Here is a 14,077-nt window from a genome sequence, read left to right as displayed (position 1 = left end):
TAATTTTTTTAAGGTGATCATATTTGACAATATGATCTTTTTATTTAATATGTATTTACAAAATTACCATTAAAACATCAGAACCAAATAAACTGAACTGTATTTTTCTTTTCTTTTTTTAAGATTTTTTATTTATTTATGCTTGAGAGACATAGAGAGAGAGAGAGGTAGAGACACAGGCAGAGGGAGAAGCAGGCTCCACTCCATGCAGGGAGCCTGACACGGGACTCGATCCCAGGTCTCCAGGATCAACCCTGGGCTGAAGGCGGCGCTAAACCGCTGAGCCACCAGGGCTGCCCCTGAACTGTAATTTTCAAAACCAGATTTTAAAAATAGAAAACAGGACAAGAAACTACACATGCACAATTAAAATCACCACAGTGTTTTAACACTTCTCAAACATTTTAAAGCAACATTTATGACAGAGCAACATACCAGTTCAGATTTGAAGTAGCCTATTGTGTTTTCATCCAATTGAAAATATCTTCTCTTCCAGTTTTTCATCTACCAGAGATGAACACAGACATAAGACTTCTGATTCTAAGAATGTCAAATGTTAACAGCCACTTAAATATTCTGCTATGAATCCACAATCAGAAATGTCAGGCACTGAAAAACCTCACTATCCTCCCTTACTGAGGAGATACATAAAACTTCATCTCTTTTGCAACTTAGGCCTTGAACTCCTACGGCAACTTTGGTGGCTAGCTTTCAGTCTGTATCATATAATTCTATAATATGGTTTCATATTTTTAATGCTCTAAAAGTTAAAAAAAAACAACAAACACAAAACACTTCCCCATCCCCCAACCCCACAAACTAAATGCCATCAAGAGTTCAAGAGCAAGCACAGGAAATGTTATTAAACCACATTAAGTTCTGTAAAATCTGTAAAATGCAAGAATCTTTCTTCAGGTACTTTATACTTAGTAGTAAAGCAACAAATATTTAATAAAGTGAACCTACTTTGTACAAGTATTTTTTTGTCGCTGAAATATATTTTTCGTGAAAGCACTTCAGTATCTCTAAGGGTTGTTATTTTGGACTTGGGAGTAAAACGAAAGGAAATGTCTCCCTAAAAGCCCTAATTAACACAAGCCAGTCATAGCCTGATGTGACTCTGACTTTACCTGTAAACCTGCTACAGTGAGAGACTCTCAGCCTTCCCCTTCATTTCCCTCGGCTTAGAAGTCAGTAGATTAGGAACGAAAGAACTTTTCCATTGGCTGACCGAAGCTAACTGAAGTTACCAAAAAGTGATGTGAGGTCAAATAGAACTACCAATAGAATTTTAAGTATTTCTATACTCACAAAAAATTTTTTTTTAAATTCTCAAACTTTAAAGTTTGTTTTCTCATGAAATTCTAACAATTTGGTTCACATCAGAGTGACAAACTTTGGGAAGGTACTTTGGAACCTTAGAAATACCGGAAAATTTACCTGTTCTTCCTACAATGTCCCACTATAGGTCAGGTTGAATGAGAGGATCTGGCTAACCCTTAATAGCTCTTACTAAGGACCAGGTGCTGTGCTAATACTATCTTAAATTTACATCTTTCAAAAAAAACCTCCAGATGGCAGGTTTTATAACCTAATTTTCCTTAAAAAGAAACTGAGAGACTGAGAGGTTAAGTAAGAAGCCCAAGGTCACAGGAAATTCAACTGAGGTCAGCCCAACACCAAATGGAGTGAGCCTTCCTGCTCCCCACTCCCCACACCCCTCTTTTCTTAACACCTCCCTGCTAGAGCTCTCTTTCTCTGACCCACTCCCAAGGGAGGAAAGATTGCTAAGAAAACCGTCTGGGATAAACTGTTAGGAAAGCTCACTCAAAATTGAAAGTCACTGGCAATAAGCATTATCCAGCCACCCACAGACAAAGAAAATAACAGCACTGAGTTATGAACATAGAGTCACCCCTATTCTATCTCCTGACTCCTCAGCACACTGGTCTCTCACTTTGGGCCTTTTGGAAAACAAAGCAAATGATTTGTATGTTGAGAGTTTGCTAACAGAGACTCATTTTTCATTAAACATACCCTGTCCAGGTACTCACCACTGCTCCTTGCTTTACACAATACCCAGCTTTGATGACTGCACTGTCCGGAGGTGGCTTAGGAGTAAAGTAGGGAAGATGGCTTTGTGACCGTTTCAAATTGTTTCTGTCAATACTTTCACCACATTCATTTACTTCTTCTTTCTAAAATGAAGCAAATAAATTCTTTGCTTGTTTAGCTTCAAAGCACAGTTGTATTTTGTCATTCTAGTAGAAAATCTTAAAATCAAATCTTAGTTCACTTAGGAACACAGATTTTGAGGTATAGAGTTTTCTAAGTAATTTGAGATACTTATCCATAACACTCACATCATTGAAAAACCACAGATTTCTATTTCTCTTGTTTTGCCACCAGTGCTTTGTGTGTGAGGAGTGGTGAGGTAGAGGGAAGAAAGGGTTAAATTTTGGTTTTGAAATTATTATATAGATTCACTAATATAGGAAGTTGTTTCAAAAAAAAAGTACAGGAGGTCCTATGTACCTCTCAATCAGGTCCCCCAACAGAGAAATTGTATAACTTCAGTACATTATCAAAACTACAGGTACATCCCACAACCAGCCTTATTCAGATTTCACCAGTTTTACATGCACTCATTTGCCTCTGTGTATGGATCATTCTATGCAATCCTGTCACATGCAGCTTTGTGTAAAGCCACCACCACGACAATACACAGAAGTTTTCATCATTACAAGGCTCCTTTGGGCTACCCCTTTAGAGTCCCTATGCCCAAAATCCCTAATTTGTTCTCCATCTTGATAATTTTGACATTTAGGCAATGTGATACAAATGTTCCTACAGTAGTGACCCTTTGAGATCACCAGCATTCTCGGGAGACTCATCCAGGCTGCTCCTTGTATCACTAGTCCATCCCTTCTTACTGCTGAGTAGCAATCATGGTCTGGCCATGGGCTATTTAACATTTTGCCTATTAAAGAGCATTGAGTTGTTCCCAGTTTGGGCTCATTAGGAATAAAAGTGCTATGAACATTCATGTATAGATTTATGTAAACATAAGTCTCCATTTCTCTGGGACCAATATGCTGGGTTGTACAGTAATCATAAGTTTAATGAAAACTGCCATAACTATTTTTCAGAGTGGCCATACTATTATATATCCCCACCAGCAATGTACAAGTTATGCAGTTTCTTCTCATCCTTGTCAGTAGTCAGCATTTGTGTTATTAATTATCTGAGTCATTCTGAGAGGTGTGTGGTCTTAATTTGCATTTCCCTACTGACTAAAGACAGTGAGAGGCCTTTCTAGATCTGCTTTGCCACACGTGTATCTTTTATCTTTTGATGAAATCTCTGTTCATGAATTCTGCCCATTTTCTAGTTGGATTATTTTTTAACTGCTAGGTTTTGATAATTCCTTATATGTTCTACATACAAGTGCTAGATTGGATATGTGGTTTGCAAATATTTCCTCCCACTGTGTAGCTTTTCCTTTCATCCTCTTAACAGGGTCTTTCAGAGCAAACATTTTCAATTTTGATGAGGTCTAATCTACCAATTTTTCCTTTGATGAACTATGGTTTTAATATCAAGTCTAAAAACTCTTTGCCAGCAGATGTTCTCCTTGCTCTTAGAATCTAAAAATTGTGCAGGTTTTTGTTTTGTTTTTTTTTTAACATGCCAAGTCCAGTGCTTTAAAAAAAAAAAAAAAAAAAGATTTAACTACACTCATGTTTTCATGCTCCTCCAAGGACTGGCTTCTGTTTATTTATAACATGCAACATGTTATAATCTAGAATCTCACAAATCAACCAAGCATGTATTTTCAATGACTCCTAAATTTCAAGAGATAACTAATACTCAAGTCTTATCTTGAGAAATTTTCAACCTGTTACACATAGACAGGTCAACAGCAGGAATTATGTACTTAAATTTTGTAATCCCAGCACTTAACTGCTAATCCAATAGTCACTGAATAAATTTATCAAGCAAATGAGTTTGGCATTTTCTTACTATAGCAATTAAATGCCTTTATAATGAGTAAATACTTCTTTATAATTTAAAAAGCTATATTACAAAATCAAAAAGTAACAAAAACTCTTTGGGATCTTTTTAATATGACAGCTGCTATGGAATCTTAGAACCTACTGAATAATCTACACCAAAATTAAAACATAACAAAATCTTAATTCTATACAAAATTAAAACAGCCAGAGATACAAATGTAATATATTAATACAACTATAGACAAGTTGTCTTACTGTTATATCAGCATAAGACATAAGACAAGTAAAAGCAGCTTAGTCTAGTTTTATTTTAACCAGAAGTCTTACAGGTTAAAATCATTTTTTTTAAGTACACATACACAATACTAGCTTATACTTTTATTCAACTTTGGTGAAAAATGTAAGCTCCCACTAGAACATGGATTTTTGTTCATTAATATACCCTTTATCTAGAATAAAGAGAGCACTAATTATTTAATTAATATCTTAAGATGCAGTAGCCTCTAATCACCCTTCCCTGACAGAAGACCTGAAAAATATGGTGCATAAAATGATTTAAAAGGTTTATAAAGTGCCAAAGTCCTCTCAGTCCAAACAGGCACACAGATAAGGAAAGTGCCCAAGGCTGGTTACAGCAATCCATTACCTCAGGATCCCCGGTTTCTCAATACTGGTAATTCAATTTGCATTACAAACTCATTCACTCAATAGCAACACGAGAAATTTAAACTCATCTAAAAGTTTTAATTTCATTCAAAATTTTTTATGACTTTATATTTTTCATAATATTCAAATAAGATGTGACTTAGTCTATCAGTACTTTTGTGATAGAACGGAGTCAAAATTCCAGTTATCTGTGTGGCTCATCTAGGTCAGGTTGTAGAAAAACAGGTTTAAAAAAATTACACATATTTGCAAATTCTTTGTTTCAGCAATTTTATTCTAGAACTTTATTCTTTAAAAAAACTATTCTCCATGTCTCTAAAGCTTTGCTACAAGAATGTTCATCAGAGGATTTATGGATAATGAAAAATATATACTTACTGGTCTCTGCCCTTGGTTCCAGGCACATAGCACCTAAAACCCTTGTAAATTCCTAAGTGATAAGCACTGGGTGCATCTCTTGTTCCAATGCAGTGATTCTGGGTGGGCTGCTAGATGGGGAGTGGTCACCAGAAGACCAAGCTAGGACTAGAAGCTTGGGACTTTCTGCCCCACCTGCCATTCTCCAGAGAAAAGGGGGCTAGAAACAGAGTTGATCATGCCTATACGATGAAGCCTCTATAAAAATCTCAAAAGTACAGGTTTCAGAGGGCTTCTGGGTTGGTGAACACTTAAGAGAGTCCCAGAAAGGGGACAAAAGCTTCACATCCTTCCCATCTCTTTCATCCAGATGTTCATGTGCATCCTTTATCATATCCTTTTATAATAAACCAGTAAACAGTAAATACATGTTTTCTTCTGTTCTGAGAGCCACTCTAGCAAATTAATCAACTCTGGGGACAAGGTCACGTCCTGTCTCCAATCACAGCCCTTCCGTCAGAAGCACAGGTAAACAACCTAGACTTTCAACTGGTATCAGAAGGGATGCGAGGGCAGTTTTAGGGGACTGACCCTTTAACCTGTGGGATCCAGGCCGACTGTCAGAATTGACTTAAACTGTAGGACACACAGCCAGGGTTGCAGAACTGCTTGGTGTAGGAGAAACCTCACACCTCTGATGTCAGTAGCACGTGAGTGTGGGAGTTGTAGGGAAGGAAAAGTGGGTTTTTCCTACTCATACTATTTACAGAAGGAAAAGGAAAAGGAACTCTGTCCAACAACAAAGGATTTATAAGCTATGGTAAATTCACGGTTGCAGAATGACTACAGTAATTTAAAACGATGTAGAATAATTTTTAATGACTTGGAAAATGCTTGAGATGTAAGTCAAAAAAACTGTTTACAAAGTTTCTCCATTTCCAAGGGCAAAAGTATAAAGAAGAAAGGCTCAGAGAAAACATGAAAAGTGCTAAGTGTTATCTGTGATTTCCAAATGCTTCATAGTAAACACGTATGTTTGAGATAAGAAACAAAGTTTTTTAAAATTGATTAACTATGATATTAACTCAGTAATGTTCTATTTTTTAACAGAAAAATCACTACACGGTAGGTAAGCCATCATAGAGTAGAATAACTAATGAGTTACCTGAGTTGGGGTAATGATGGGCACGCCCCCAACAATGTCAGTTCTGTAAGACACTTGCTTCTTCCCACATTCACTCTGGCGACTTAGGTTATCAGAATGAGGCTGTGAGTCTGACTGCTTTGGTACCTAAGATAATACGTAAATGAATCATTTTGCCACCAGCATTATCTAGGAGACCTTCTTTTACCACAGAATATCCAACTCATCATCCACTTATAAATAACTGACATACATAAAAATTCTGTATAATGTATGCCATACCCCTTTAAGTTCTTACACTAATGTTTCTGTCTCAGTAATACTTTACAATACAGCTACCATTTACTGAGTGTTTTCTTGGGCAGGTACTATTTCATACATTCTCCCACTTAATCCTCTCATCAATCCTATGTGTAGGACCCATATCCCCACTCTAGCAGTGAGAAAACAGAGGCTCAGAGACATGAAGAAACGTAGGTTTAGATCCTGGCTATAGTATGTTCTATTCAAGTTTGTGTAACTCTCCTATACACTCAACCACTATACCATATCCCCTATGTATTAGAGAGCTTGACATTGTATTACAGCTCTGTGACTTAATCTCTTCCTGTCCTCCATTCCTGCCAGGATTCTATAGCACCCCCAGGGACAGGGATCATGGCAAATCCATCATTACTGGCATCAGAACAGAGTCTACTAGTGAAAACATAGTAGGTATTCAATAAATGTTGATTGACTCAGTGGATGAATCCAAAATCAGCAGGAATAAAAGAATAAGATACGTAACATAAACCAGAAACCAAATGTTCAAAATAATTTAAAGCTTATTGGAGATTTTTAAAAGAAATTCCAATACATGTATCCATGATAAATCACTCACAAGTACCTCACTAAAGTGGAATCAAAGAGTCAAAGGCATCACTAATGTCTGACATACATTTTAGCTTTTCTTATGTGGCTTAAGCCGGAAACAAGGTACTTGGCTAAGCAGTACTTCTATCAATAGACTATAGCATGTCGTCTGTCTTTGAATTACAGTTTGTTTGTTTTTTTTTTTTTGGCTATGAATAAAATGTAATAAAATATGCTCAGCACTGATGCGATGTTGAGCATAATAGTTAATCTCTTTCCACCGATCTAAAGGGCATTTGAGGATCTTACAGTGTTTCAGAAACATTATGACAACTACGTCCAATAAGCACCGTAGTGATGTAAAAACATTAAAAATTAAATAACCTGCCTGCCATACAATTAAAATCCCTGTTAACAGGGCACTGGCACAGTTCCAGGGTCACTGTTCACATGGCAGTCAAATATCCAAACCATTTATTAATATGAATCCAAAGCAGTGTGGTTTCTCAAGCTTTAACATTCATGAAGTATCAAGCCAGGAACATGATTAAAACCTTCAGATTCCCAGGCTGCATACCCAAAATTCTAAGTCAGTCAAGCAGGAACACTAGAAGCTTCTGAGGTAGATGCTTAACAAATTATTCTGAGAAACACTGCTGCCAGGCTGTGCTCTTCCACCAGGTCTGGGGAAAAGCAGGTGGACAATGTTATCTGCAGACAAGGCTTTACAAAATATTGGGCAAACATGTCAATGTATGTCTAAGCTGGACTGTAGTCGATCCTAATGCACATAAATATAATCTACGGATATACACAACGTCTCTCTTGGATGACTTCCTCAACTCCTCTCTCTTCCTTGCCTCTCTCCCCTGGAGATGCTTACCCACAAGGCTTTCTCCCCAGGTCCCAAGCCATATTTACACTATGAGGCAGGTCACTGGCAGAGACAAAAGTGAGGGAAATGGAAAGAGAAACAAACCCCGCCAAAGAATGCCTCCAGAATTCTTCTAAGAGGCTGCACATTTTAGAGATTTTTTTTTTATTTGCTTGTTTGTTCATTTATTCATGAGAGACACAGACAGAGAGAGACGGAGAGAGGCAGAGGGAGAAGCAGGCTCCCATGGAGCTGGGAGCCCAATGTGGGACTCAATCCCAGAACCCTAGAATCAAGACCGGAGCCGAAAGCTGGCGCTTCACAGATTGAATCACCCAGGCGCCCCCATTTTAGAGCTTTTTAAAGGCAACAGATAATGGCTACAATTTTACTTGGCAAGATTTGCATAATGACATAAGAGTAAAGGGGCTACAAAGGACACAACACACCCAGAAACAATCTAAGGAAGCCCATGATGTTGTGAATGAATAGCATCATGTATTTCCATTATGACAGAGAAAATGCAGCCAAGAGGGACAGCATTAGGAGAATTTTAAACCCGAGAGTTTAGCTCACATCTCACCCGTGTTAGCTGAAATGTGCTAAGAGGTGACCCGTATGAAGTTAGTTCTTTTAAGAAGTTTAGAGTTTAGTCAACTCAAATATATAGGCATTCCCTAAGAAAAACTTTTAATGCCAGCCTAAAAATATATTGAAGCTTATACTGATTTTTCTTCCAGAAATGACGGTGTATTAAAAATCTTTCTCTATGCTGTTAAGCCTACTGCTTCTAATTTGTCCTGATAATAAAATGTCAGTAAGTATGGCCTAATTCCAATGCTGGAGCTCAATAATTAACTTAGAATTGTACTTTACAATAAAAAGTATTTAAATTGTGTGGTGAGCATTGAGTAATGTATAGAATTTTTGAATCAATATGTTGTACATCTGAAACTAACATAACATTTCATATCAATTTAAAAAAATCTAAACTATAAACATCCCCTCCAAACAAGAAAAATATAAGCAAAATACCCATGAATATAATACTCATAAAAATTCTGAATATTAGTCTAAATTTAGCCATTAAAATAAGCATATTTTTAGTACTAAAAACAAAACAAAACACAGCCAACTATTGAATAAGAATCAGAAAAATGTCCTGGCCACACAGACAGCAAGTGTCAAAAGACACTGGACGTGCTTGCTTTCATTGCCCCTGACTTTCCCCCCTCTTGCTTTCTGTCTGTACTGTAGCCACTTTCTGTGACAAATCTGCATGTATTTTTAGGAGGCATTTGCTTGTGATTCTTATAGTAGAAAAAGAAAAGATAGAGAATGAAGAGATGAACAAAACAGAGAAAAATGACAGGGCTACAAGAGGGCTTCAGACTGAAACCTAAAACGTTCAAACACAAACTACTGAGTACCCATGACCTTCTGAGGGCTCTACCCATGACCTGCCAGCTGAAAAACACAACTATAAAGTAGAAGGCCTTGCACCAGTGACAGATTTGCCATTTTGTTAGGACCAAAGTCCTATATTCAACTGATTCTACTTGTGCCCAGCTGCCAATTAAAAAAAAAAAAAAATGTGGCACTTTGGTCACAATTTCAAAAACACTGATTTTTAATTAAAACGTAATATTAATTTTTAAATTAAAATTTGTGGTGCGGAAAAGACACTATTTTTAAAAATAGTGGGTTTCTGTTTAAGAATATACCATATACATCTTAGACGTTCCTCAATCAATAAGGGACCAGAGATCACCATATTTATACTGTTATTACTATAAATGAATAGTTAGTTAAAGGTATAGTTTAAAATTTTATTTTCCCAACTCTAGTCACTGACACTCCCTTCAGGGTTGGTTCCTCCACTACTGACTCGCTTTTTAAATAAGGGAGAAAATTTTTTAAATGGCAGCCACCAATAAACATCAACATAGAAATTAGGAAAGTTAGGAAAGCCACAGGCTATGGTGTCAGAGGACAGTCCATTAAGATGACAAGGTACTATAATCAGGAAGTAGTTAAATAATCACCATTCCCTTACCACTACCCTCTAAGCACCCCTGTTCTGAAACCACATGCTGCAAAAACCTAATTATGAATTTTTAAAGTTTTAAAAAAGTTTATATATCAGATTGTACTCAGCAGACCATTACATAATTGACCAAAATGTCATTTGTAGTGATTCCATAGAAATGTAAATTATACATATACTAAAATGTAAACTTTAATTTTCCAAAGAAATGTACCTGTAAATCATTGGCACTATCAATAGGAAAGCATGACAAATTAGAGATTCCACACCCTAATACATTTACATGTGTATTTATGCATATGACATTAAAAATGGCAAGACTCTTTAAATAAAGATTATCTATTTGAGAAAGAGAGAGTGTGAGAGAGGGAGGGACAGAGGGAGAGAATCTCAAGCAGATTCCCCGCTGAGTGTGATGGAGGGCTCCATTCCAAGACCCTGAGATCATGACCTGAGCTGAAACCAGGAGTTAGATACTCAATGGACTGAGCTACCCAGGCACTCCCTGGCAAGACTCTTTAGAGAAAAAAACTAAATGTACCTTACATAAACATGGGAAATGCTCTCACTGCTATCCTCTAAGTTAAATGTTTAGTTCTGATTTTTAACAAATACTATCACTTCTATATCCACTTTAATATCACAATAGTCACTCAGTTGACTAGCTAAGGATTTCTATATCTGTTATGTATTCCTATCTTCTAAACATGAATCATTAAAACATGAGTTATAAAAGCATGAATATCAACTGATTTAGCTTAAAAACTATTAAAATTTCAACATGTAAAATAAAGTTTAAAAGCACAAAAGCAGGAACATTATCCAACCTCAGTTTCTCTTGCATTTAAATGAGTTTAACAGTGTCATCTGTATAAGATGGTTTCACACCATTAATAAATTAGATACAGCAATTCAAGAACCCCCAAAATGATGAAAAGCCTGATACTATTCACTACTTTTTCTCTTAAAGCACTAAAAAACTAGTGCTGCTTATTATTACAAATTTTAATAAATGAATTAATTCGGCAAAGTTACTAGATACTCTTTCTAAAGAAAATTTCACATTAAAAAAATATATATATATACTGAGTTAAAAACAATTAGTTAAGACCTTTTAAGAATATGTACTTCTGAATCAGTTGTTCAAAAAATTGCTTTCCTGAAACTGCACAAACCTAAAATAACTTGTGCTTCATGTACAGATCAGATGCAGTGCGTGGGTGTTTTCTGTCATGTGGTAACAAGCTGTGCTGGTGCAAGACAAAACTCCGACTCGACGCTGAGAACAGCTTTAGTTATATTAACTCTTTATTGTGTTGTGATATAAATATGGAATCATTCACTTTAGATGGAAACTATCAAGTAACTAACATGTGCTGACTTTCAGAGCATATGTCTTTCGAGAGTTAAGTCGTTTAGGGTCAGTAAATAACTGCATGTTAGTAAAAATACTTCAATTTACACAAACCTCACACAGGAACTCCCTTCTATACCCTCTCCCTGCAGGGGTCTATGTGTTTCTCTGCAAGTGCGTGAGAAGGAAAAAAGCAAGGAGAGCTAGGATCAGGGTATAGAACCCATTTGCTTACCTCTCATCATTAGTAAAAACTCTCTCCAAAAAGTCTGGTTTTTGCTTTAGGAACAAAACACTAGGAAAGGGCTCTTTTTTCAGGAAGTGGCAAGGCACTGGGCTTCAGGGTCAGCCCCTGGAGTCAAAGAGACTGGGTTTGGCTCACAGCTCCACAGTTTACCAGCTATGAAACCAGGAAAAGTTACTCAATCCTTCTAAACTCACTTTTCTAGATAATTTCAGTAAAACCTTCAGGGCAAGGCCTGGTACACTGCAAATAATCAATATACAGTCCTGTTCATCAGAAAACCAAAAGAAGAAAGGCAGGTTGCAAGAAGGAAGCTGGAGCACAGAAAAGGCATGCAAGGACAGCAAGCTCTGAACTCAAGGAGGAAGAGGGGGCCCAGGGGCCATGTGGGCAGGACCTTCGGGCCACCACAGCTCTTCAGAACCACTCCCTATCCCTGTGCCTCACTTCCATGGCCTCACCTCCATTTCCTGCTCCTCTCTTCAAACTCTACCCTATCTAACAGCAATCCAGGCCATGGCCTGGAAGACAGGAAGGCCGACGCCTAGTAGCTGGGTCGCTGGCAGGAAGCCCCTTATCCTACTCAGGAAGAAAAAAACATCCTCAACATGCATTTTCCCCTAGAAACATTATGCAGTGATTATAATATATACTAGTACATATCTTATTAGGTGCATAATGGGTTAAAAGGCATTTATGGGCTGGTGTTAAGGGCTGATAGTTACCTTGTACAAGAAAATGTATTCACATTATAAACACCTGCATTTTAAACAAACTTTGAATATGCAAACTGTTGCTACACTGGAGACACTCAGCAGGTATATTTTCAAAACATAAAGATTATTTTCAGACATTAAAAATTTAAAAAGAAAAAATAAATACTTACTGTAATTTTTATAGCTTTGTTCAACACATTTACCCATTCTACTAGATCCTGCTGATCATTAGCCTGTAGGAAATATTTCCTCATCCCTGCATTCATAACTGTTAAGAGAAAAAAATAAATCACAATACATGAAATTTTGCATTTGTTACATCTAAATTTATGTTTGCAGCTACTTTCTGAAAAACCATGCTGGTTCAATACTGACTGTCTTGGATTTGACAAGATCATATGTAATAATGCTTTTATCATTCAATAACAGGTAAATCTCTTATTTTTAACAGCTATGTTTTTCATTAAATGGAAATACCACAATACATTCCAATTGTATTGGAATTGGCCAATTAGGCCAATCCCCTAATGATGGACATTTAGATTATTTCCAATTTTAGAAATTATATAAAATATCCCAATGAAGCATCATGTACTTATATCTCTCTGTACTTGGGCTACCAGTAGGATAGGATACATTTCTTAACACAGACATGCTGGGTCAAAGAGAATTCACCTTTAAAATTTTTATAGATTTTGGCAACTTATCTTTCCAAAAGGTTGAACCCATTTACATTCCTAACAACAGTGTATCCAAAGGTCTGCTTTTGTTCAGAGCCCCACACCAATCCTGGTCATTCACACTTATGCTAGTTACAGACCTTATCTTCTGCCCCAGACTCTGTGATTTTAGAGCTGGGATCTGCAAACAGTATTTCCTAGGACCTCCTGCCAGCCCAAGCCATGTTCAGCTAATGGAAGGTACTGATGGGAAATTAGAAGGTGTGAGGGAGTTGAGGAGAGGACACTTTCTCGTAGGTTCCTGCTACTGCTGCCCGCCCACTCTCCCTTCCTAAGTGGCAGCACACTCTAGCTACTGCTCCAGGCTTGTTCCCTTGGACACCCTGCACTAGCTCCATCCTGGCCCCAAAGTCCTAGGTTCTGATCATACTACCTCTTCCCCTTTCATCTCTCCAGCCATGTGGGTGATGGCAGCTTTCTATAGTTTCTGATTTCTGGGTTTCTTGAGGATTCCTGTGCTCTTTCAGCCTTCTGACAATCGGATAACCAACTCCCTGTAACAAATACTCCAGGGTCTGAAATACCTCGGGCAGAGTGTTTTCCTGACTGGACTCCAACAGATACAGCAATCTCTGACTACTTAATTGGTGAATAATTGTATCTTGTTTAAATGTGAATTTGATTATTGAGACAAGTTAGTTTTATATGTTCTTGGCCATTAGAATTTGTTTTGTGAGCCTTATTTTCTTTACCCATATTTCTTCTGACTGTTCTCTTATTTTGCATTGACTTGAAAGAGCTTTTATTAATCGTTTCTGTTTTATTTCAAGCTCTTTTCCCAGTCTGTCATTTGCCTTTTCAATTTGTTCATGGTATCTTTTAATCAAACAAATATTCTATCAATCTTTTCCTTTTCCCATAATTACTTGAGCTTTTACATATTTAGAAAATCTCTCCAACTCAAGATTACAAAAATAAACACCCTGATATTTTCAGCATCGTCCTTTATATCTATGTCTTTATATCTAAAGTCTTAATACATTTGGAACTTTTTGTGCAATTTAATTTATATATACCTGGTTAGTGACTATCTACTTGTATAAAGCAAAGCATGCCAGTATATACAG

General features: G+C 36.9%; 1 protein-coding gene across 12 annotated transcripts in view; it reads right to left on the bottom strand.

Moving 5' to 3' along the window:
* Positions 1–14,077, bottom strand: part of PLEKHA1 (pleckstrin homology domain containing A1) — a 55,969-nt gene that overhangs the window by 13,300 nt on the left and 28,592 nt on the right. For all 12 annotated transcript variants that reach the window (XM_072740291.1, XM_072740292.1, XM_072740289.1 and 9 more), the window contains exons 5-8: positions 12,441–12,538; positions 6,205–6,330; positions 2,055–2,198; positions 436–504 (exon numbers count right to left, since the gene is read on the bottom strand). In XM_072740291.1, coding sequence (XP_072596392.1) covers positions 436–504; positions 2,055–2,198; positions 6,205–6,330; positions 12,441–12,538 — 437 coding nt within the window. The remainder of the gene's footprint in view (positions 1–435; positions 505–2,054; positions 2,199–6,204; positions 6,331–12,440; positions 12,539–14,077) is intronic.

This window comes from Vulpes vulpes, chromosome 15 (assembly GCF_048418805.1).
Source record: "Vulpes vulpes isolate BD-2025 chromosome 15, VulVul3, whole genome shotgun sequence".
In the NCBI taxonomy this organism is placed as follows: Eukaryota; Metazoa; Chordata; class Mammalia; order Carnivora; family Canidae; genus Vulpes; species Vulpes vulpes.
This window is presented reverse-complemented; position numbering and strand designations above follow the sequence as displayed.